This window comes from Maniola hyperantus, chromosome 23 (assembly GCF_902806685.2).
Source record: "Maniola hyperantus chromosome 23, iAphHyp1.2, whole genome shotgun sequence".
NCBI lineage: Eukaryota > Metazoa > Arthropoda > Insecta > Lepidoptera > Nymphalidae > Maniola > Maniola hyperantus.
The window spans coordinates 2,243,233-2,270,706 of NC_048558.1; the positions used below are offsets into that span (position 1 = coordinate 2,243,233).

Genomic DNA, 27,474 nt, shown 5'->3' on the forward strand with positions numbered 1-27,474 from the left:
TCAAAGGTGCGTGCCCTGACCTCGTATTAGGAGGCGGACGTCCTAACCGTACTAGGCTTTCACAGTACATAGTATAAGCACAATACAAAATAGAAAATAGCAGTTGTAGAAGTGCTAAAGTGAAACAAAGCACACCATCAATATTTCCAACACGACGTTTGGCAACTCGGCATTACCCCGAGCCCGAAACTCAGCCGAATAGAAAATCCTATTGCCAAGACATAATCAGATCCGTCCAAGTCATTAGCAATATTAATAACATTCAATTCCACTCTATTCTGGTGAAACAACGGACATGTTACGAACAATGGTACACTGGCACCCTCACAAACGAAGTAGCATAACTCTGAATAGGAAGATTCTGCACAAACTCAAGATTTAATTATCACACTGCACTCGAAGGTGTGATTGGCTGGACTAGCTGATGCCCGCAACTTCATCCGCGTGGATTTACATTTTTTGAAATTTTCCGGGATAAAAAGTAGCCTATGTGTTAATCCAGGGTGTAATCTAAGTATCTCCATTCTTATCCAAATCCGTTAGGCCGTTTTTACGTGAATGAGTAAACGCAAACTTTGCAGCAGTCAATTTTAAAGTTAATACTGCCGGAGTTAATCGAAAAATAAAAATTATTAAAATAAGAAATATTCAAAGTAAAAAGTGAAATCATTTATTTAAATTGGGTACCATTGTACACTTATTGACTGTCAATAATTGTTGAATTATTGTAAGATGTATTTATTGGTGATAAAATTTACGTAAACTTAAAACTAAAGCTACGAGTTAATTTCGTGTAGGCCCACTTAAATTCGAATAAGCTTTCCACTGGACCTACTAAGCAGTCTAGAATAGAGACAAGGGACAAAACTTAATATTAAATTGTCTCAATATCTGGTTTAAGCCACTTCGACACGTGCGTTACACATATCTATGGTAGGACGGTGGCCACAATTTTGACAGCCAAGAGACCGGTCCAGGAAGATTAATGGTCGCTCTACTCATCGCCGTAATGACGCCCCCTCGCAAGGTCTAATGACATCGGGAGTAGGGTGACCATTGGCGATAAGGAAAATGTTTGGCGGATTGATTTTTGTGTGAAATATTTTCTTATAAGCCTACGTCTAGTATCTCTTTAAAATAGATATAACTAGCCGATGCTTGCGACTTCTTCCGCGTGAATTTAGGTTTTTATAAATCCCATGGGAACTCTTTGATTTTAAGGGATAAAAAGTACCCTATGTCTGACACTCGGATGCAAACTATCTCTGTACTCAAATTAATCAAAAACGGTTAGACAGATGGACTATGAAAGCTAGCAGACAGACAGACAGGTACACTTTTGTATTTATAATATTGTAGTAGATTATAGTACTTACTAGATGATGCCCGCGGCCTCACCCGCGTGGATTTAGGTTTTTAAAAATCCCGTGAGAAGTTTTGATTTTCCAAGTTCAACAATAAAGTTTTTACTTGGTGTAAGTACCTCCAAATTATAACTGTCAGTTTCTAAATACCATCAGTTTTGGTGGCCAAATTCCCTGCAGCATCAGGATTTGGAATCCAAATTTTTTGTGGGACAATATCGCAAAGTTTCTCTATCAATTAAAAAAAAGTTACGCAAATCGGTTCAGAAATCTCAGAGATTTCGGCGTACATAGGTAGAAAAACACAACTCCTATTCTTTTGAAAATCTGTTAAAAAATAGCCTATGTTACTCCTTGGTCAATCTTTTAATTGTCCATGAAATTTCCTTCAAAATAATTTCAGCCGTCCCGAAGAATGGGCTATTTGACAGACAGACAGACAAAATTTTAAAAACGTGTGATTCAGTTATGGTATAGTTCGAATAACGACATGAGTTTAATTTGAGGTAGTTATTTCGAAATTACAGACAGACACTTCAATTTTATTTATTAGTATAGAAGTATAGATGGATATATTAGTACCACTACTCCGTGATTAGTGCGGATTACTTAGTTTAAAAGTAAATTTTTTTCTATTTGAATAAAATCGGAATTATCCACACTCATAACATAAATGTGAAAATGTGTGTGCCTGTTTGTGTATGTCTGTGTCAGTTACTTTTCACGGTACATCCGTTTAACTGACTTTCACGAAAGGTACAGAGATAGCTTACATCTGGAACTGGATAATTGTATCCATAAAAAAATCAGAGCGTTCCCACGGGATTTAAAGAAATTCTAAATACACACGAATAAAGTCGCGGGTATCATCTAGTCTAAATATACTTATAAAAGGAAATGGTGACTGACTGAGTGACTGACTGAAAGATCTATCAACGCACAGCTCAAACTACTCGATGGATCGAGCTGAAATCTCTATTTATGTAGGCATCAGCTAAGAAAGGATTTTTGAAAATTTCAAATTGATTTGTGAAATAGGGGTTTGAAATTTGTGTAGTCCACGCGGACGAAGTCGCGAGCATAAGCTAGTTATTTATAAAAATCAATGTTTTTAAAACAAAGTAAACATCAGAAAATTATCAATATAATATCTTAATTACCTACCAGTATCTAAATTGCCAGTCAGTAATATTGTAATGAGCAAGAAAATTAAAAGAAAACAGGACAGCCCCACTAAATCATGACGCGTGGTCACTCGTATCGCATCCTTGGTTAATGTCTTTGCCGTAACGAAAAAAAAGTCTGGCATGTTTATCTTGGCCGAGACGCAGAGTCGTTGCGAATTGCGAGTTTCGGCTCCTAATCGATTTTAGCCTCGACACAGGGCCGGTTCTAGGTAACAAATTGGGCAGGGTAGATACTAGTGATAAAAAAGTGGTGATAGCCTCGTGGTTAAGACATTTCTCGAAGTATTTAATAATCACTTGCTTTAACAGTAATGAAAAATATTGTGAAGAAACCTGCATGCCTGAGAGTTCTTCATAAAGTTTTCAAAGGTCTGTAAAGTCTGCCAATTCGGATCTGGCCAGGCAGCGTGGTAGACTGTGGCCAAAACTCTTCTCATACTGAGAGGAGACCCGTACTCTGTGATGAGCCTGCGATGGGTTGGTGATGATGATGAGTAGTAGAACTAGTAGTTGACGCTTGATAGTTCATCTTTTTCTTTCAGTTTGTGTATGTTTGTTACTCTTTCACGCAAGAACTACTGGACAGATATGGCTGAACTTTGAAACTTTGAGATAGATTATACCTTAGATAACCACATAGGCTATTTTATTTATATCCTGGAAAATCAAAGAGTTCCCACGGGATTTTGAGAAATCTAAATCCACGCGGACGAAGTTGCGGGCGTCAGCTAGTTTTTTTTATAATTTTGAATTTGGCTATATTTAAATAGTAACATGTTAATCACTACCCCTATTATAAATGCGAAAGTGTGTTTGTTTGTTGGTTTGTCCTTCAATCACGTCGCAACGGAACAACGGATTGACGTGATTTTTTGCATGGGTATATAGTTTAAGACCTGGAGAGTGACATATGCTACTATATTTTTATCCCGGAAAATGAAAGAGTTCCCAGGGGATTTTTAAAAACCTAAATCCACGCGTACGAAGTCGCGGGCATCAGCTAATATTTAAATAGTAACATGTTAAAATTATATAATCTCTAGTCTAGTCGACTCATTTCAGCGAGCGTAGTGGACGACAGCCTTAAGAAAGAACACCTCAATCCGTCCCTGTCTTGACCATTGGGTTCGTAATCGATTTTAGCTGGGACACGTCTAATTTAGCGGATTAATTGTGAACACCCTAGTGTACGGTTAATTTCCTTGTTTATTGTAGGAGATACATTTTGTTTCTATTGTTCTCTTTTATTTGTCGGTGCGCAATTAATATTGGTACAGTTTCCTGTACACTTACATACTTAGAGTGGCTCTAAGATAGAAAGGAATTATCCGACTAATATTATAAAGGCGAAAGTTTGTATGTGTGTGTGTATGTTTGTTACTCCTTCACGCAAAAACTACTGAACGGATTTGGCTGAAATTTGGAATGGAGATAGACTATACCCTGGATTAGCACATAGGCTACTTTTTATTCCGGAAAATTAACGAGTTCCCACGGGATTTCGGAAAACTTAAATCCACGCGGACGAAGTCGCGGGCGGCTAGTATAATTATAGTAGTTCTTTGACACTTTCTAGCACTTTTATAGCTCGCATATCTCCTGTAATAAGAAACTACCTTATGCTCACGACGACTCACGTCCGTGTGAACACACAAAACTTCATGTCTCTAGGACCAGCGGTTTACGCTGTGCGTTGATATATAAGTCAGTCAGTCAGGACTTTGAATTTTATATATACAGATTTAATAGATTAACTAGCGTACGCCCGCAACTCCCTGTGCGTGAACTAAACATAATATTTCAAACCCGTACTTTACCCCCTTGGGGGTAAAATGCAGGTTTGAAAATAGGGAATTAATACGGGTTTCTGCACACAACTACTATTTTGAGTTCCTCTAAGGCAGAAATATGCGTGTGGATAAAAAACCTTGAATACAAAATACAGAGTGAGTTTTTTTAAAAGAATATTAGCCATGTTAAATGTCTAATATTCCCTTTACCTCTCCAACTAAGCGTCAAGCTTGTGCTAGGAGTAGGTACGACAATAGTGCAACGGGCGGTGTTTGTACCGTCGACCTTTCGGTTTTCAGTCCACTCCTTTACCGGTTGAGCTATTGAGGCTTTTTGAAACTCATTTTGTATTTTGTATACAGAGCGAGTTTCAAAAATCTCCCTACGCTTGCCTATAAGACAGTAGGATTTAAAAACAGACAAACAACCCCGCTCCCGGCTAAAATCAACCCGGACAGGCGTGAATATTCAAACCCAACCCTTGCACCTGGACATAATATAATTAATATTAAAAATTACACATCTATGCCCAATCAGCCGTGAAATCTGAGACTCAGACAAATGCATGAATTTGGATCACAGCTAGGGTTGCCGACGCTAAAAAGAATATAATTTTTTAAACTAGACGAATATCTTACACGAAGATCGTTTTCAAGCACATTCTACCTAAAAATCGTAGGATGAAAATAGTGAATGACGATCAAACCGGGTTGCAACTATTTACAGCTATTTCGTACACTTGAATGTATTTGATTAAATGATGCCCGTGACTTATTTCACGTGGATTTAAAAAGCCCGCGAGACTTTTATGATTTCCAGAAATACTTAGGATAGCACTGTGCATAATCTTACTCATAGAATGAAATCAAAAAACAGAGCCATCTTACTGCCTTTCAAACTAATACACAACACATACTTGTTAACAAAGATAAACCTGGAAAATATAAAGGAAATCCTTATAATTGTAAAATTTTAAAGCAGATTAATTTCCACTTTAAAATTTTAAACGAAAGTTAGCAACCCTAATCACGACCCTTCATAAACGCTGTTCATTTCTCAATTACACAATAATTATGAACAGTTACACGAACCAAACAAGCAATGGACAAGACAATTAAGCGATTCGATCAAACAAAAAGTTGGGGTAAAATAGACAATACCCGGTACAACTCTTTCCCGAATCGATTGTGCCAAACGATTGTAATAAATGATCAGGCGATATGTCTTATTCAAATATGCTTATGCGCGTAATCGATTTTGACGTTTAGTAATTAAGACATCACCGATTTTTCACTCGGTTGGGCTTGCATTGTGCGATTTTTCAATCGATTTTTGACGCTTGACTGATTGGTAATGCACCTTTTTCTGTGTGAACGCTAATTATTGTGAATCGTTAGTAATAACTTTGACCGGGAAATAATGATGTAGATAAATATGTTTGATACATATCATTAAGAGGGCTCAGGATGGTGTTTCTTCATACAAACGTAGGAGGGAAAATACAACAATATTCGATATTGTACGCACAAAACTAAGAATTATATCGATTTATCTCGTCATTATCTAGGTTTATTGATATATAAAACATTGGAAAAAATATTGATTTAAAAGTTACGAGCCTCAAAATATTCCTATTTTAACACTAAATTTATGACAACCTTGGGCGTAAATAAATAAGATTAGGGATATGAAAATGCTATAATGAATAAATAAACAATATTTTTTCATTAGTTGAAATAACTATACTTTGTAAACATAAATTCAGTAGTTTTTTCTCAAAAATACTTTTCCTAAACCCTTTTCACGCGCTTGATTTCGGTGAAAATCATCGTGCCTCTCACCTTTCTCATACAATATCAAGTGAAAAGCAAACAGTTTACCCACGTGCGCTGCCAATTTCGGTCGATCGTACTGCGTCACCTTAAATGGGATGACGTGCCATTTTTAAATTTTTTAAGCGGTGATAACTTAGTATAAAGTCTTTGACACATTTCGGTGGGTCTGGGTTTCGATCCGAGGCATGCACTTCTATCTTATAGCAGCTATGAGCATTCTAAACAATTATTATTGTTAAAGGAAAACATCGTAAGAAAACCTATATGCATAAGTGTGTGCAGCACCTATGTGTAAACCTGTGGTTTGTCAAATTTTTTTTATATTTTTGTCACCAACAACTTCCATACGAGTATCTAACAGCGACCACGCCTTTGTGCACTCGGTATTCGGTTCGTATCCGTAATTCTTCGAAGTGGCCGTCAAACAAATATGTACTCATTCGATTCGTATTTTTACGGAACCCATGATTACACGGATGAGTGCACAAACGCCCTTAGATTATAAAATATTCAAACACACTACATATATTCCGTAAAAATGTGTAGTTTCAAAGTTACACCGGCTCAAAGATTTGTATGTAAATCTGTCTGTTAATACCAGGTTAATACCGTTATATTTTCTTAGAAAGTTTTTTCTTAATAAAATAGCGACTGCACCCTACGCCCAAGAGTCGTTCTATAACAATGTTTTTTGTCTCTTTTTTATCATTTCATTATTGTGGATCGGATGCAGTCATCAAAATATCGTTAGTAGGGTACAGAACAAAGTATATATTGGCAATTTTTTCTCGTAACTCAAAAAACCGTGACTTTTGGCGTCGTCTATATCATTTTTATTGTGTTTTGATGTATCAATGCGGTATTGTAAGATTACTATTTGATTTTTTGTTATTTTTAGAGTTCCGTACGCAAAAATGAAAACTGAATAGGTACTTAGGTATACTATTATTACCTGAGTGTCCACTTGTCTGTCTATTATCCAAGAGCCTTAATAGCTCAACGGGTAAGGGAGTGGACTGAAAACCGAAAGGTCGACGGTTCCAACCCCGCCCGTTGCACTAATTGTCGTACCTACTGCTAGCACAAGCTTGACGCTTAGTTGGAGAGGAAAGGGGAATATTAGGCATTTAACATGGCTAATATTCTTCTAAAAATAAATAAAAAAGTCTTATTCAAAAAATGTTCAAGCTAAAAAGTCACAAATCTGAAAAGCTCACCTACTAGAAACTTGAATCTGAAATGATTTTTTTTGCTTGATATAATATATTTTTTTTAAATTCAGATACAAGTTAGCCCTTGACTGCAGTCTAAGATGGAAGCGGGCTAATCTGGAAGGGGTATAGGAGTTTTTTTAAAAAGTTAAACCCATTACCCCTATGTTTGAATTATTTGAGTGAGACCTCTTTGAAAAACCTAAATATGAGACCAATTTCTCGTTTACGAAAAAATCACATTTTTTTTAAATTACGGAACACTCATTTTACAAGAATAACATGCAGTGACAGTTTTTTTAATTCTTATGTAGTGTGAAACGCACTTCTTTGTTACGAAAGCGAATACCAAAAAAAATTTACGATTTTATTCCTTTTTTATACATTCATAAAGCGTTGTTGATATGAATAATATCTCAATTTCGTCTTACATTATTGTCAAGAAAAAAAATTAAAAGAATTAAAGCAGGTTTACACACCTTAATAATCGAAGGGATGATATTATTTTATGTTTTTTGCTTTGCGTTACTTAGCTTACCTGGCCCGGCTTTGCTCATTTGATTTTTTTTTAATCCTTCCTTAGTGGGTGTTTAAAGGTTATCTGATTCTCTAGTCTCTCTCTAAACTAAATTTAGAGTATCTGCATCCTTTTCTTTTTACTAATGCTAAAAAAGGAACGGAACATGACTTTCACATTTAAAGACTCTTTTTAGTGCACAATACAAATTTAAACAGTAGGTTCGCGAGTGCGTGCTAAAATCACGGGTTTTACCATCTAAAAATTAAATTTAGAAATGTCAAACTGCTTCTGTCCTTTCCATATTACAATAGTAAGAAGAGGGTGCGAATACTCTAAAATGAGGTGGTGCTTAGAATCGGTGCCAAGTGACAACCTACATGCAAAATCTCAATTTTAAGACCCAGGTGGTGTGAACTCTAATGTCAGTCAGTCGTTTTTTCATTTTATTTATGGAGATAACTGATTATCTTGTAAAGTGGTATTTTTGAATGTATGCCCTAACTACCTACCTCTCAGGGAGGAAAAATCAGCCGAATTTGAAAAAAATAATCTTTTTTTAATAATTTTTAAAAGTATGGTGGATATACCTGCCCGTTATTAACATTATTATTCAAGCTACAATGTTACAAAAATATTTTAAAAAATGCAGAAGAAATCACAGGAATCTTCTAGTGACTGATAAGAGAGATCTTTGCAGCTGTTATCATAGCGTGAAGATATTCACTGCACTTTCTACGCGCACGCGCACGACTGTGTCGGTGAGAATATTCGTTATCAATGCTGATAATGCTGATACGCAAGACTCTTGGCACGGTTGATGATTAAGATCCTCAGTTCGATACTCGGTTGGGTAAAAGGAAAATATTTTTCAAAACTAAAATAAGTATCTTTAGAAAACGTTTCCATTTCCACGGCTCCTATAAGTCCCGCAAATTGCTATTGCGCTGGAACCATGTTTCATTAACATCGAAATGACGTCATTTTGACGTCAGCCGAAATAAAAATATACCATCACCTCGAAACTTCAGTCTAGTGCTGACGTCACTATAATGGCGGCCACGAGCATTAGCAATTTGCGGGACTTAGGTATATGTATACGAAAAAATTTAGTTCAAATATTCATTCCTCCTTAGCATTTAAAAAAAAATATGTTAGAGATCCATTCAGAAAAAGACAACAGTAAATTATGTATTCCATTCACAAAAAATACCATTTCAATGTAATAAAAAATGATAGCATTTTAATGACACCATAATATTAAACTCAGACAAGATCTTCCCATACAATTATGCAAAAATATTGCTCGTGAGAACAATATTAAATACTCTCTAACCGACCTCAAGAAATATTGGTAATGATTAATCAAAGTATCGCACTGCATTAGCCTAATCCGTCATTCCTAATATATTCATCAAAAACTGCCAATCAAAAATCAACTTTATAAATGGAAAATTAAGATTCGATATGAAAGAATACAATGAAAACTATGTATCCAGTTGTTATCAAAGACGAAATCAACTCTAACAATATCAAAACAAAGTTCAATTTCTAATGTAATTAATGACAATATCAATGTGGTGTTAAACAAATAAAATGTTATAATTATGACAATAGAGTTCAATTTCGAGTGACTAGCATACAGGGTTGTCCAAAAAATATTTGCATACCATCGTCGCGGGCGTCGCTATTGAAAACGTTTTCAAAAAATTGCAACAGACAGTAACCCTTTTTAAGTCGGTATAAATAGTGGTAATGATGCGTTCAGAATCGCTAAACAGGTTTTTTTTTCTTTTTTGTCTACTTAGTATGTACGGTGAACATTTTTTTCTTTTCTTTTTTTTTTGCAAATGATCTAGTTCATGCAAATCGTGGGAAGAAATGTAAAAATGTTGCCAGAGTGTTCGGGCCCGAGACAAATCTTTATTAATTACCCCTCAATGGGATCTTGCGTTTTGTCATCGGATTTGGGTTCGAGGATAATGGATCGTTGCTGCGAAAAATGTTTCTATGTATATAAAAATATTTATCTTTTATCTAAATATATAAAAGGATTGACTGACTGACTGATCTATCAACGCCCAGCTCAAGCTACTGGACGGATCGGGCTAAAATTTGGCATGCAGATAGCTATTATGACGTAGACATCCGCTAAAAAAGGATTTTTGAAAATTCAACCCCTAAGGTAACATAAGCTAATGCTTTTATAATATTTTTATACTTTTAGGTAATAATATTTTTCACTAGACATGACTGTTTATTTTTTTCTTGTCTAAATCGAGCATCGTCGTTTTCTACAATAAAATTGTGGGCATACATGGGCCCCAAAATCTTAAGCATCTACCTGCCCATAGGTCGAAATGAGTATCCACTGTCTGTCTGTCCGTCCGTCTGTCAATCTGCTAGCTTTTCACCAGCCTAACAGTTTGACCAATTTTGATGAAATTTCACAGTTAGCTTACATCCCGGGGACGGACATGGGCTACTTTTTATCCCGGAAAATTAAAGAGTTCCCTCGTGATATTCAAAAAACCCAAATCCACGCGGACGAAGACGCGGGCATCCTTTAGTACACATATAAAAAAAGATCCCGACGAATTGTGAATCTCCTCCTTTTTTGAAGTCGGTTAAAGACAAAAAATGTTTCTACCTATGTCTGTTACGTTATAGACTCTGAAACCATCCAACCGATGGTCTTCAAACCAGTTACATTAGAAAGGCAATAATGCGAAGATTTTGAAGATTTTTTTTAAACAATGCATTAGGCACTTTTTTAGCGTAGTAGCACACGCTGGGTATATAGTTTTTGATATGTATTTAACATTATTTTCAGCACTAGTGTAATTAATGAGGTAATTATGTACTCACATCGACACCCCCATTGTTCCAGGGTGGCAGCGCGTAGTGGGAGGGGTCGTGGTGCCCCCCTCCCATGTGCTCCGCCATCACCGACATCCAGTGAACTAGGCCTTGCGCCCCGCCGCCGCCTGATGTACCTGCGAACAGTTTAGAGATATTACTTCAACAAAGAATAAGCTGTGATAGCCTAGTGGTTAGAACGTCCGCCTTCTAATCGGAGGTCGGAGGTTCGATCCCGGCTATCACAGCTTATACTGATCCTATGAGGCTTACTAATTTCCTTTTGAGGTACGGAACCCTAAAAACCAGAGAGGATCAGCTATAGGACCTTTAAGGTCGTACGAATTTCATATAAGATTTTAAAAGTGTATTTTATTCTAACTAGATTTTTGCGGTACATTATTTCAAGCTCCTTAAGGCGCTAGACGGTTTCTTGTTAGTTTTTAGTTGGAATTTACATTTTCTTTTTCGCTTTAATGTACCTACTTGTTGTTTTGTGTGTTTACTTTTATAACATAAATTCATATAGGTACGTATATATATCTAATAACCTGCCTGGTGCAGTGGTGAGCAAAGTGGTCTTATAAGTGGAGTACCGAATTCAATTCGGGAATTGAATTATTTTATATTCCCCTATCGGGAATTGAATTAGGATGATGCCCTGAACTACTTCCGCCAGATTTAGGTTTTTTAAAAATCCCGTGGGAACTCATTAATTTTCCGGGATAAAAAGTAACATATATCTTTCCCCGGGATGTAAGCTAACTCAGTACCAAATTTCATCGAAATCGATTAAACTGCTGGGACTTGAAATTTAAAGAAGCTACTTGACATAGAGAAGATTTTGCCAGAAATGCATTTCTTGGATTTGTAAGAGTATGTAATGGTGATAATTAATTATGTAGGTATAGGTACATAAAACTAAAGCTACGAGGGTTCCAAACGCGCCCAGGTCTGCGAAAAGCCCACAACAACTCAGCCGGGTGATGGTGATGAAGAAGTAGAGACTTACCAGAAGGCACGGCGGCGGGCTGCGCGGCCGCCTGCTCCTGCCCCCCTCCCCCGCCGACCCCCCCGCCGCTCCACACGAACGCTGATGATGCGCCCGCCTTCTGGAACAAGAGCATCGGTCAATGGTGGAACAACTACACACAATAAAGGATGATTTATGCTAGACCGGGCTGGAGCCGTGCCACGTTTGAGAAACACCCGATGCGTAGACGATCCGCGGATTGAAATTTTATATGAAGAAACGGAACACGGACGAGGCTCCGATGACACGGACACGGCACGGTCTGATGTGACCTCATACAAATTTCCAACTATGTGTCCCGGAAGCTGCATAGCTCGGGCCCAGCACGGTCTAACGTGAATAGTCCTTAAGACTAGACGATCCGCGGATTGAAATTTTACACGAAGAAACGAAACACGGACGAGGCTCCGATGACTCGAACACGGCATGGTCTAATGTGACCTCATACAAATTTTCAACTATGTGTCTCAGAAACTGCAATAGTTCGGGCCCAGCACGGTCTAACGTGAAAAGTTCTTAAGAGGTTGTGTTTAAAAGGGTCTTCGTCACCGTCAATCGTTAATATCCATTGTTAGACTAAATATTTTCCAAAACAGCAAAAAATTTGTAATAGCTCTAATAACAGTTTGCCGCTGGGGTTGTAGAGTCTTTCACAGGCCCCGGTTCTGATTTTTCTGTTCTATTGGGTTTTTGGAGTCGTCATGTCACCTGTCTACCTAGTGGAAAATCAACGCTGAGCTGTCTGATGCGAGGTCACCGTTTCAGCACCTAGGAATCCCAACGACTACCAGTTCTTTGAACTTTATGTGCCCCGCCCATTGATTTACACTTTAGCTTCGTAGCTTATTGAGCTAAGTCGGTTACTCTGGATCTCCTCATTTATGGTTTAATCATATAAATAAACTCTTTAAGCTTTTGTGTACCAGTAACTGTGGAATTAATAGACCTGAGTATTATTCTCTGACAGCCGCACTCAGAGGCGCTAATCGTTACTGAAGACTGAGTTAAAACGAGACAGATTTATGTGAGAGATTATAGCTCTGTCTCGTTTTAACTAAACTTAAGTAACGATCAAGCGACTCTGAGTACGGCAGTATGTTTAACTCAAGCTCAATATGTTTAACCATTTTAATAAATCCTGTGGCTTTTATGATTTTCAGACAAGACTACGCTTTCGATATCTATAAAAATTAGAATTTAATCGCATAAATTCTGCCCTAGAGTAAAAATTATTAAAACTCTCATGTCATAGCTTTCAAATTAGAACGAGACATTATGTTGCAAGTTGAGTTACTAACATGACGGAATGTAGATGAAAATAAACGTTAATAAGGGTCAAGTAACATCCTCCTAAAAAACACATCGAACACCCTGAGGAAGCTACTCTAATATTCCCATCAGGAAAGTGCTGCTGGACCTGACAGCCACAAGTTTTGGCACGGGAGTCTAAAATTGGTAACGATCACAATGGATAGGAGACGGTATCACTTGATACAGGGAATTCAAAATCCTGCACAGCCCCAAAGAAGAAAGAAAAAGAAGAAGGGTCAAATAAGGGACTTTCATATTCACTATCCAATAAAATACAATGCTAGGAAAATCATTAAACTATTAGTTTAAAAATAATGAGACTCCACAACAGTATGATAACATTATGTAAAACAAAGAACCGCTATAAGGAAATGTATATTCATGTGAATAATTAGACCACAATTAGAGTCGATCGTTTCCCAACATTTAATCATCCCATCAGATGCACTAGATATCCTGTTCATATTATTAGATCTTTTTTTCAATCGGTTGAGGTGATAAATGAACAATAAGAACATGCACAATACAGATTTCTAATAATGCTAAATACACATAATATAGTATCTTTAATTTATGAAGGCCTGTGAATAGATTGTAGATCGATATTACAGTAATAAAACAGTGAATAACATAGGAATATGCAAAAAATTAAATCAAAATAGGTTAATATAACTAAAAAGTAGTACAACACTTAAGTACTTGAAGTATAAATAAACACAAGAGTAAGAAAACAGAAAAATGTTGCTTATCAGTATGGCTATCACATAGAAGATAAGAATTCTCACAGAGAAATTATACTTAGCTAGTACGTAAACATACACAAAATAAAAAGACTGAAATTAAAATTTAATGAAAATATTACAATAAAACTTAAACTTAAGCTAGTCTTATCTAATTTATCTAGTCTTATCTAGTTAATCATCATCATCACTATCATCAACCGATAGACGTCCACTGCTGGACATAGGTCTCTTGTAAGGACTCCCACACGCCACAGTTTTGCGCCGCCTGAATCCAGCTGTTAAATCATTACTATACAGCTGTTATGAATGTTAATCATACTTTTTCAATAATACAGTTACCTCATCAGGCGAATTAGAGATTCTGTCCAAATTGTTTTCATCGTCAGATGTATCCAGACTAAATCCATTAGAGAACAGCATATTCCTTGAGTACAAAGAATAACAATCAGCCATATTTCGTCTTCTCTTACCAAGAGTCGCAAGAAAACTCTTATAAAGTTGAGTGGGCAAGAGAAACGGAGATCGATTTTGGAAGCCATCTTTAAAAGCTAAGCTTTGATTCCTAAACGGATTCGCGAAATCTAAATCAGGTAGGAATTCCTTTTTTATAAAATCTGCCACAGGGTTTAGAGTCAAAGCATTTTCTGAGTAATCCAGTGCTGTGTTAACTTCGTCATTTGGATTATTTTCTACATCACTTGCTTCTGAGTTCGCATCGCTGAAGTTGTCATTCCTTTCCTTGCTTTCTTCGTTGCTAAAGTCTTCAAATTCACGTTTCATTGGATAATTCATTTGCTTCTTCAAAAACAGGTTCGAATTCGATAATGTCACAGACATATTACTTATTGGCACTAATGTTCACTTGTTTACTTACACTTTACAAATATAATTGTATTCTCTTGATTTTCTTTTGTTAATTTTTACACTTAAGTCTATATTTTTATTATATTTTAGAAATAAAAATAAATATTTCTTCGTAATAATTATAATAAAGTTATTTAGGTATTTTTAGGAACTATCGTTGGTTTAGGAGGTGGCTGGACCGTAGCTGTAAAGTTTAAAGTGGGTTGTCGTTGAATTTCAAATTTAGTTTTTTAACAATTTTAGCATAATCTTTATAAGTCTAGGTAAAACTTCACCCGTTTTGTGTTGTTTAATTTTGAAGTTTTGTTTTATTGGTGCAACACTATCTGAATTCATTTTAAGATTAAACTAGCTTATGCTCGCGACTTCGTCCGCGTGGACTACACAAATTTCAAACCCCTATTTCACCGCCTTAGGGTTGAATTTTCAAAAAACCTTTCTTAGCGGATGCCTACGTCATAATAATTATCTGCATACCAAATTTCAGCCCGATCCGTCCAGTAGTTTGAGCTGTGCGTTGATAGATCAGTCAGTCAGTCAGTCAATCAGTCAGTCAGTCAGTCACCTTTTCCTTTTATATATTTAGATTATGTTAGAGGTGTAGAATAATTAAATTATTTCACAGTTTTGGTGAATACATAAAAAATTATTACGTAAACTGCTATTAAACCTAATTTAATTCGAAAAATATGAGATTATGTATTCAAAAGTACTTATATAATAGAAAAGATGTACTTCATCTATTTAAAAAAAACGATGTAGGTAAATGGTAAAAAAGCATAAAAGATATTCATGATCCATTTATTTTATTAAATTAATTATGTGTGAATACTATGACGCTGTTAGCATATTTTGATTACTACCCATAAATATTATAAATGCAGCTAGCGTGTATTTATTTGTTGAGCAACGTATCGAAAAAAATAAAAAATACATTAAAAGATATTATGGAGAATAACAGGCCACTTTTTATCCCGGAAAATCAAATAATTCGAACGCGATTTTCAAAATCTAAATCCACGCGGACAAAGTCGCGCACATCAGCTAGTTTGCCTATATATAAGTATAAATGCACGCAAATGCTAATAGTATAAGAAAAATGACTTGGAAACATTCCCAAGTATATTAAACTTTGGAAACCCGTTATTTTCGACTTTTATGAGATGGAAAGCGCTATATTATACGAAAGTTACTTATATAAGTTTAGTGTGAGTAAAAGAAAGCCTTAAAAAAGTCTTATGGCTTGTTTACACAGTGCGAGCTGCTGGCCTGACAGTAGACAGCTACTGCTGTCGTTAAGTCTCATGACAGTAGCTTTCCTCTCCCCAAAGACCAGGACCAGAAAGAACTAGAGTGAGCGCACTCTCGGTTTGATCCTGAATCGACAATATTATGTCAAATATTAGGCTATAGCGACGTAAAATCAAAGGAAAATAGGGCTACTTCAAGGGTACCTGCGTCAAATGACTAACATTTGACGCCTGACAGTGACGTCGTCACCTCAACGTTTTGTTAGGGATTCCCTAACTGTCGTGAACCGTGCCAGGACTCTATGCATGCTGCCAAAAAATGACTTTCAAATTCAATACAAATTTTTGCATTCAGATTTGAAATATTCAATTTACAGAAATATTGTACCATGTATGTAGGTACCTATCTACAGTACATGGCAGAAAATAATGTACATCGGCCTTTAGAATGACGTTTCGGCTTTGTAGAGCGTTGTCTCTGTTGCTCATACCTATATGACGTTTTGTCGGTCTCAACGATAGAGACAATGCTCTACAAATCTGCTATCTCCTTCTAAAGGTCGACGTACCTTATTTTCTGCCGCGTACCTACTGTACCTGCTTTTTTCAGGGACATACATAATGCGGCCGAAGGTAATGTACATCGACCTTTAGAAAGAGATAGCAGATTTGTAGACCGTTGTCCCTGTCGTTGAGACCGACAAAACGTCATTGTATAGAAGCAGGCGTTACTTTGCGGAAGTCCATGATATACAATGAAACAAAAGCTTGCAATTGTGCATTGTAAGGTCTAGTCTGCATCTCCTGAGGATTCTCCGGTGTCGGGGCGAAACGTGCGTCGAGTGTGTTTTAGGATTTGTGTGGTGCTGCGTGGTGGTGCGTATTGCTTACTTGGTGGCTGGCTTTTTCCTGCATGTTTAACAGTGGGAGGGCGGGCGGTGCATTTCGCATGCTGCATGTTGCACCATACAGATTCGAACTGTTTCAGCGGATTATAGCAAATTAAGCTTTTGGTTCATTGTATAAAACGTCATATAGGTAGGAGTGACAGAGACAACGCTCTACAAAGCCGAAATGTCATTCTATGTACATTAAATTCGGCCGCGTACCGACTGTACCTACTTTATTTTTTTTTTTACTTGTGTCAAAGATATTCAGAAGCTCACACTGTGTGAGGTAGGTTTTAAAATAAAAGCAGTAAAATTAAAATCGATCGCGCGACGCTATTCGCGAAACTAGGTCGTAGTTGAAAACTTGAAATATATTTTTGTGTGACCTCTCATATATTTTTGTCCTATGACACGAAATAGTTTTGGACGTTGAGAGATAGAAAGAAAATATTGTAAGAAAGTTTCATAGAAAAATCTTTTTATTTTCATTCGATAACATGTTAGTCACATACTGCGATTTCACCTGGTGGTAAGTGATGATGCAGTCTAAGATGGAAGCAGGCTAACTTGAAAGGAGTATGGCAGTTTATTTCAAACCTATACCTATTGATCGGTATAATAAATCAATACCTGTAGTTATCTCTAATCAGTCTCTAATCGATTTCTACTCGGTATCGTACCGAAACGTTAAATCGCTTGGCGGCAAGGTTTGCCGGTGCCCGGTAAATAACCATGACCTCCCATCTTATGAGACCAGAGACAATTATTAAGAAGAAAAAAAATAAAAAAAAAAATATAGGGGCTGTACACAAAACTGGAAGGAACTGGAGGAAGTTGCGATACGAATTGCTGCGCTGCGATTTCGTGCGGCAAGGCGTCTCCCTTCCACGATAAGGTGACATCGCAGGAATGCGCGATGCGATACAATTCGCAAGTTCTGGCGACGCGACGTGCGAGCTCGCAGGTTTTTGCGATGCGACGTCGCATCGCAGTTTTGTGTACAAGCCCTTAAGATATGGGGTAATAAGTCTTAAAAAAATTGTTCTGTTACTTGTCCGGAACTGAACCTAGGATCTCCTGTTTACTATGATGATGGAAGACTGCAATAGAAATCGAAGTTGTATTGACGCAATATTTTTTTTCAAAGAAAAGCTGCACCATAATCCACGCAATATCTCTAAAAGCATTTTATAATATACACATAAATTTAACTTTTCTAATGTGCTTGTAAAGTATAGAGAAATGAACTCTATTACATCGTGCATAAAGTAACATTTCCTTTGAAAAGGAAGTGTTAGAAAAATGGTCTGCGAATAACGACTTTGAAAATAGGAAAATTCTACTGAAAAGTTCAAAAAAGAAAATTTGATATAAATTTTTTTAGTTGTTAGGGGTCAATATTAAAAGGTGGGGCTTAAAATTAAATCATTCAGCCATAGATTCAAATCTCATCTGTGATTTACATATTCCATGGTATGGTGTACCTAAATGCGCAAGTGTCTTTTTTAATCCAATAGGCCTTGGCGGCGATCTCACCTGGTGGTAAGTGATGATACAGTTTCAGATGGAAGCAGGCTATCTGGTTTATATGTCTGTTACTTTTTTACGGTCCATCCCTTTAACTGATTTCATAAAAATTAGTACAGATACTGCATTTCGGAGACTGTCAAAGGCTACCTTTTATCCCGAAAAATGAAACGGTTCCCACGGGATTTTTAAAAACCTAAATCACCTAACCTAATTAACCTAAGTCGAGACCATCAGTTAGTAAAGTACTAGCAGGTAGGTAGATTTTATATCTAAAAGTACCTGTACACGTATTTCATGCAACCCGTGCAAAGTCAGAGTGACTAGTCTGAGTCTGAGTCTACTAGTCTACAGTACCCTTATTATAAATGTGAAAGTGTGTTTGTTTGTTGGTTTGTCCTTCAATCACGTCGCAACGGTGCAACGGATTAACGTGATTTTTAGGGTTCCGTACCTCAAAAGGAAAAACGGAACCCTTATAGGATCACTTTGTTGTCTGTCTGTCTGTCTGTCAAGAAACCTACAGGGTTCTTCCCGTTGACCTAATGAAATTTGGCAGGAAGGTGGGTCTTATAGCTGACATTTGGGGAAAAATCTGAAAACCGTGAATTTAGGGTTAGATCACACAAAAAAAATTAAATTGTGGTCATGAACTAATAATTAGTATTTTCAACTTTCGAAGTGAGTGACTATATCAAGTGGGGTATCATATGAAAGGTCTTCACCTGTACATTCTAAAACAGATTTTTATTTATTTTTATGCATCATAGTTTTTAATTATCGTGCAAAATGTCAAAAAAATACGACTGTAGTACGGAACCCTCATTGCGCGAGCCTGACTCGCACTTGGCCGGTTTTTGTATGTGTATAGTTAAAGGCCTGAAGAGTGACATAGGCTACTTTTTATCCCGGAAAATCAAAGAGTTCCCACGGGATTTTTAAAAAACCCAATTCCACGCGGACGAAGTCGCGGGCATCAGCTAGTAATAATATAATTTTCTTGGAGTTATTTATGTCGAAAGGCTTAGGTAGATATGTTGGGGAAATTATTCAATCGCATTGCATAAATACTTGGTTTAATGGTTATGTTAGATTTTCTAAATAAGGTATTAGCTTCCTCCATCGTTAAGGTGACATATAGCTACACTAGCTCATTCCCGCGACTTCGTCCGTGTGAACTACGCAAATTTCAAACCCCTATTTTACCACTTTAGGGGTCGAACTTTCAAAAATCCTTTCTTAGCGAATGTCTACATCATAATAGCTATCTGCGTGCCAAATTTCAGCCTGATCGGTCCAGTAGTTTGAGCGGTGCGTTGATAGATTAGTCAGTCAGTCAGTCACCCTTTCCTTTTATATATTTAGTTTTAACTCTCTGAAATGGCTACATATATCCATTTGAGGAGCTGGCGAACAAAACAGTGTATCTATGTAAATTAAATTAAATTTTACAAGGCTCCTCTAACTTTTCGGAGCTCTGTGCTTTTTAAGCAATCAAGAAGGAAACATCGGGAGGAAACCGGAATGCCTGAAAGTGTGTGAAGTCTGCGAACCCACACTTGGCCAGTGTGGTGGACTATGACCTGTGCTCAGTAGTGGGCCGGCGATGGGTTGATCATAATGATGTTGATGAAATTTTAACAGTCGATTCTTTTTCAGTTTTTAAAAAAAAAAAATTCTCTCCATAAGAACCATACTCGTAGGTACTTCAAGGAATATTATGAAAAAGAATAAGCGAAATCGGTTCAGCTGTTCTCGAGATTTGCGATCAGCAACACATTCAGCGATTCATCTAAATATATAAAAGGAAAAGGTGACTTACTGACTGACTGATTGACTGATCTATCAACGCACAGCTCAAACTACTGGACGGATCGGGCTGAAATTTGACATGCAGAATAGCTATTACGATGTAGGCATCCACTAAGAAAGGATTTTTGAAAATTTAACCTTGAAGAGGGTGAAATAGGGGTTTGAAATTTGTGTAGTCCACGCGGACGAAGTCGCGAGCATAAGCTAGTTTTTATATAAAGAGAAGAAGATAATCTTTGAATTATATATTCGAAGCGTTAAAATTTATGTAGAGCTTTGATGCGCCTTAAGTGAAAGCTTGTATGTAAAAACATGTCAATAGATTATGATGTCATATCTCTAAGTTACATAACAATATATCATTTACATCTTAATTAAATGATAAACAACGTTTAATATAATAACGTGAATTTAAAACGAAATAAAGCTTGATCTAAATAAATAAACAATTAAAAAAAATAAAGAATGTTCGTTACCAAAAGTTTATTAATCAAATAAACAAACATAAAATTAATAATCTGTGAAACAATTCAAAAAACGAACGCATCTCGTCACAGTATTCAAATACCGCGAAATTTCTCAACACGCCGGCATTCGATTACAATCTTACAAAGACACCGTACGCACACAGCTACACACTCATTAACGTACACATTTACATCACTAATACAACACGTGTTTTCAAACATCAACTTTAAAGTCCGAGCTTTCAATTAAATTCACTTATTTTCCCACTGTTATTATTTGGCGCGAATAACAATTCAACTTGACTTTAATTTGTTTTATTTGTATTCAATCGTTCTTTGTTTTCAATTTTAGCGACCAATTTCCAAATGTTTCATATTTTTTTTTACAACGGGTGAAGTTTCGACCATAGCAGATTGATTTTGTGATTAATTTATTTCGAATCGATCTCGAAGGGACCGTTCTTATTTTAAATTTTTGGTTCTTTTTTTAAATCTAGAGAACGTCTAGATGTCTTTACCGCGAGGTTTTCGCTATGAAACTCTTCTCAGTTGCTGCAAGGAAAAGCATTTCCACAACACATAGAAGGTTTTCTTGAATGCGCGTGTGTGCCTGAGATTCGGACAGCGTCACACGTGTCTGTGTATCAAACCTCGGGGAAAGTGTGTCTGTGTGGGTATGTTTCGATCGTGTGTGAGTATTTTATGACTCTGAGTGCATCCCTTTCGAACTGCATGCAATTTATATGTGTGCGCTTATTTTTTTCTAAACTCGGCGGTTCCGTGTGTATGCTTCTGAAATTTTCATGTATGGGTGCTCTGTTTTTTTGTAATGTGTCGTGGAATTTTTTACGTTATCTCTGCGTGTTAGAGTCGGTTATTGCGTGGGATATATTAAATGTATTTTTCAGTTTTATATCGCCGATATGAGAATCGCGGATGGAAAAGAAAATGTAAGAGGAATAAAAAAATGCATGCATCGTACGTTTTCAGGTAGACACATTTTTCTTTAACCCATTTATAGATGTTTTTCTATGTGTGTGTGAGCTTGCATCTAGGGGGGGTGGGTAGTCTTAAAAGGGTTGGGGGGGTGAACATATAAAAATGATAACGCATCGCAAGACGGCTGCTTTTATGGTTTTTCTTTATTTTTTAAAGGTTTTTTATTATTGAAGCGCAGAGTAATACGTCCGTTGGAAAGTACCTACATTTTCTTGGGAAAAATGTTCTGAGTTTAAAGAAGTTTTTCTTAGACACGAAACCATAAAACATTCATCATCATAATCATTTCAATTCATAAAATGGATTTAGGGTATAGTCCACCATGTTGGCCGAGTGCGGATTAAGTAGGAGATATACAATGAACCAAAAGCTTAATTTGCTATAATCCGCTGAAACAGATCAAATCTGTATGGTGCAACATGCAGCATGCGATCTGCACCACCCGCCCTCCCACTGCAAAACATGCAGGGAAAGCCAGACACCAAGCAAGCAATAGGTACACACCATCACGCAGCATCAATACTTTTACAAAAATTCATTAAACATTACTGATTAAAAATTCACCATAATCTTGGGTGAAACCAGCCAAATATGAAATAAGTAGGTATAGTACGCGACAGGTCAAGATGGCAATTAGGGAGGGAACGACCCACATACCCGCACAGCCCCCCAATGCGGGCGAGCGCGGGTGACGTGCAGGTGTGCGGGTCGTACCCCCGCTTCATACCCCGATTGCCATCTCAACCCGTCACGGACTATTTTATCTCATATCGCATCTAGGTCCCCCCATCCCTCTACACTACAGTCACACTAACACAGAAATGAATCCGCGACTTTTTAGCAAGGACCTACGTTCTCTAACTGCTACGCTATTACGACTCGAAGCTCGTTCCACCGGTTTTACCGATAAAGTAGTAAAATAAAAATAAAATAAAAAAGCCCTTTATTTCAAACACAAACAAAGCAACGTAGCAACGGATCGACATGATTTTTTGCATGGGTACTTGAAATAGAAATAGAAATAGTTTTTTATTTGCCAGAATGTGGTACAATTTGGTCTTAAATCTATTTTGAGCCCTTGACATTCAACCAATAATTTGGTGTGCAACTTATTATAGTAACTACATTATCATAGAATAATAAAGTGTGAAAATTAACAATCAATAATCTACTTAACTTATTTATATTTAAATGTATCTATCTAGAAAGTACCTAATGTTAACAATATGATTTTATTCAAATATAAAAAACCCATGTCAAGTCAATAATAATTATAAAAAAAAAGAAGTATACATGTTCTTCAGTTAAAAAAAATAGAAATAACAATCTTAGAATAACACCACAATAGTTAAGGTCATATCCATATCAATGAGTCAGTCATATCAATCATAAATTATCTTAATATATAAAAGGAAAAGGTGACTGACTGACTGATCTATCAATGCACAGCTCATACTACTGGACGGATTGGGCTGAAATTTGGCATGCAGATAGCTATTACGACGTAGGCATCCGCTAAGAAAGGATTTTTGAAAATTCAACCCCTAAGGGGGTGAAATAGGGGTTTGAAATTTATGTAGTCCACGCGGACGAAGTCGCGAGCATAAGCTAGTTAAATATAAACATTTTATCCGCCTCTTTAAAATTAAAAAAAAGTCACTTATACTTATAGTTAAAGACCTGGAGAGTGACACATAGGCTACTTTTTATGCCGGAAAATCAAAGAGTTCTCTCGGGATTTTATAAAACCTAAATCCACGCGAACGAAGTCGCGGGCATCAGCTAGTTACGAAAACGAAGATAGAATTTTTCTATATTTATTCTATAATCCTTACATTTTACCCTAACCTAACGTCTGCACTCTGCACCAAGGTTAGATGCAGAGTTTTACATTGTGACGAACTAAATCTAATCTAATCTAACCTAACTAAGAGACTGCGTCTAGGTGTGACAACAGAATTCTCTCACTTAGTTTTTATATCTTAACTAGCAGCTTTTTTTTATTTATTCAGATACAAGTTAGCCCTTGACTGCAATCTCACCTGGTGGTAAGTGAGGATGCAGTCTAAGATGATAGCGGGCTAACCTGGAAGGGGTATGGCAGTTTTTATTAAACCCATACCCCTTTGGTTTCTACACGGCATCGTACCGGAACGCTAAATCGCTTGGCGGCACGGCTTTGCCGGTAGAGCTCCCTGGCGCAGTGGTGAGCGCTGTGGTCTTATTAGTGGGAGGTCCCGGGTTCGATTCCTGGCAGGGGTTTGGAATTTTATAATTTCTAAATTTCTGGTCTGGTCTGGTGGGAGGCTTCGGCCGTGGCTAGTTACCACCCTACCGGCAAAGCCGTGCCGCCAAGCAATTTAGCGTTCCGGTACGATGCCGTGTAGAAACCAAAGGGGTATGGGTTTAATAAAAACTGCCATACCCCTTCCAGGTTAGCCCGCTATCATCTTAGACTGCATCATCACTTACCATCAGGTGAGATTGCAGTCAAGGGCTAACTTGTATCTGAATTAAAAAAAAAAAAACTAATTATAATAGAGATGTATATTTGAGAAAATAATAAATAACACGTAGGTATAGCCGTCACGCCAAACTAGCTGACAAATGGAGCGGGCTGTCACGGAAACTCCTCTGCCAAACAATATCCAACGACCTAAAAAATGGAAACCGCTGAACTAACTTGTTTGGTTAAGGCAACGATATAAAATGTTTCACTAGATACGGCGCTTCGTAGTAACAAAATTTTCCAATGAACGTCGGTGTCTGCATTCCTCTCAATCGTAGTCCGCTTTAGATGCAGTCCGTTTCTATACCAACAGATACGTTAGAACAGTCTAATCAAGCTACCTATATTAAATCCATATCCATACTAATATTATAAATGCGAAAGTGTGTCTGTCTGTCTGTCTGCTAGCCTTTCACGGCCCAACCGTTCAACCGATTTTGACGAAATTTGGTACAGAGTTAGCTTGCATCCCGGGGAAGGACATAGGCTACTTTTTATCCCGGAAAATCAAAGAGTTCCCACGGGATTTTTAAAAACCGAAATCTACGCGGATGAAGTCGCGGGCATCATCTAGTATTATATAAAAAATAACGGACTACGTCCAAAGCGGACTACGATTGACAGGAGCGCGGAATCGATGTTTGTTGGAACATGTATCTATAAAGCGCCGCATCTAGTGGAACATTTATATCGCTGGGTTAGGGCGATATACACTTAAATATTTATTGTAGTTCATGAAAAAGAGTGGCAATCAATAATATTAATAATATAGTTGAAAAGCGATGGAGAGAGCCATGCTCGGAGTTTCTCTATGTCATATGTGATCAAATCAGAAATGAGGAGATCCGTAGGAGAACTAGAGTAACCGACATAGCTCAACGGGTTGCGAAGCTGAAGTGGCAATGGGCAGGGCGCATAGTTCGGAAAACGATAGATGTTGGGGTCTGTCTGTAAGCGGGCTGTATGTCATGAAACGTTGAGATAGAGAGTTGAAATTTTCAGCATGTCTTTCCATTGTCGCTATACCAATAAATAATAAAAAAAAATGGCTGCCATGCAAATTCAAAAGTCATCATCATCATCATCATGATCAACCCATCACCGGCTCACTATAGAGCGCGGGTCTCCTCTCAGAGTGAGAAGGGTTTTTGGCCATAGTCTTCTACCACGCTGGCCATGTGCGGATTGGTAGACTTCACACACCTTTGAGAACATTATGGAGAACTCTCAGGCATGCAAGTTTCCTCACGATGTTTTCCTTTACCGTTAAAGCAAATGATATTTAATTACCTAATTAAAACGCACATAACTCCGAAAAGTTAGAGGTGCGTGCCCCGGATCGAACCCCCGACCTCCGATTAGAAGGCGGACGTCCCAACCACTAGGCTATCTATAACAAATAATAATAAAAAATGACTCCATGCAATAAAAATGTACGTAGTGTTAATCTTGTACAATGGTACGGAACCCTGCGTGTGCGAATCCGACTCGCACTAGTCCGGGTTTTTTGTAGTTCCTTGCATGCTACACTACGGCTTGAAATTTCTAAGGCTAGGTTAGTAAGCCTAATTTCCAGCCAATATTTTTAAAAGTCTAGTTAAAATGGCCTCGAATTTTCCCAACTTATATTATACGCCGTACAAAAACCTCCAGCGAAAGAGTCGGGACGAAGAAAAAAAATAAACCTAAGCTTATACATAGGGAAAATATAAAATACGGCAAGTAAAAAATATATAAAAGCAACAAAAATATATTATTCTCAAGACGAGTATCACACAGGTGTGATGCGCGTGTGTGCATACAGTGTACTAGTGTGTGTTCAATGGCTAGCAAATCTGTAGAGTCGTTTTTAAGTAATCTTTTTCTTTTTCAATGAATATCTAAGAGAAATTAACGGCAAGCGGCGCAAGTATGCTTCTCTTATCGAGAGTTACATTTTTATTCCGTTTGCCGTGGAGAGTGGAGACCCTGGGGCCGTACCCCTGTGTTCACAGTCGTTACTATGAGGTCTCACAGTGCGCTTAAACGCACAGTGTGTGGTTCCACCAATCAGATTATCTTGTCACGTCAATTTTCGATAATCTGATTGGTGGAATACACACTATGCGTTCGGGCACACTGTGCGATTTCATAGTAGTAATTGTGAATACAGGTGATAGAGTACAAAAAAATTTTTACGAGACATTTCACTGTGATTAATAGCTTCATCTGGTGACAGAAAGGCTGGCTCATTTTTTGCGCAACGGATCAGCCTGGCTGTTCAGCGCGGAAACGCAGCCAGTATTCTTGGCACCATTCCACGCGGGCATGATTTGTATAGTAATTAGGTAAGGCTAGCTTTAAGTTTTATTGTAATATTTTCATTAAAAAATTATAAATATCACTTAAAAAAAAGAGAAATCATATATCTGTTAGGTATTTACAGGAAGAAAGGATATTTGAAAATTCAACCCTTAGGGTTAAAATAGGGGTTTGAAATTTTGTAGTACACGCGATGAAGAAGTTAAATAAATATAATTTTAGGTGTAACATAAAAGTGGAGTTTCCACGGATGTCTGAAAGAGTTATTCCTAGACGGAATAGACGGATTTGTATGTGTGCGTGCGTGCACCTCGTATGAAGTATTGACATGGACATTAGAAATGAATACTAGACTAGATGTGCCTTTCAAATTTATTTTATGAATTTATTAGATTTTTCACTCGGATTCGCTCGTGACATTCAGGTCTAGAATCATTACCCATACTACCTATATTATAAATATGAAAGTTGTTTGTTGGTTTATTGGTTTGGTCGTTTGTTGGTTTGTTGATTTTTTAGTTTGTCCTTCAATCACGTCGCAATGGAGCAACGGATCGACGTAATATTTGCATTGGTACCTATGTGAAAGACGAAGAGAGTGACATAGTCAACTTTTAATCCCGGAAATCAAAGAGTTCCCGCGGGATTTTTTTTTTTTAAAAACCAAAAAAAAAAGGAAATAGGTATATCTACGTACTTCTTTTTACATACTATTATGATATTACTGCTTCAAAGAATATTTTTAATTTTGGAAAGTCTAGCAAGTTTTCTTTTCTAATATCTGTGTTCACGCACACATAGTCAAATTGCATGTACATGTATGGTAGCTCATATCGTACTTACGACCTTCTTGCGTGGCAGACAAGAATACAAGTAGGAGCAAAATAAGTGAGAACTAATCATTATTTAAAAAAATTACAATATTTTTTAAAATATTATTATTAAGAAAGAATAAAATTAACAATAAAAACTGGCCAAGTGCGAGTCAGGCTCGCGCAATGAGG

At 37.1% G+C, this 27,474-nt stretch overlaps 1 protein-coding gene across 1 annotated transcript in view; it reads right to left on the bottom strand.

Moving 5' to 3' along the window:
- The window catches only part of rn (rotund), a 220,276-nt gene that overhangs the window by 155,534 nt on the left and 37,268 nt on the right, over positions 1–27,474 (bottom strand). Inside the window, exons 2-3 of the mRNA XM_069506550.1 lie at positions 11,777–11,873; positions 10,774–10,901 (exon numbers count right to left, since the gene is read on the bottom strand). Coding sequence (XP_069362651.1) covers positions 10,774–10,901; positions 11,777–11,873 — 225 coding nt within the window. The remainder of the gene's footprint in view (positions 1–10,773; positions 10,902–11,776; positions 11,874–27,474) is intronic.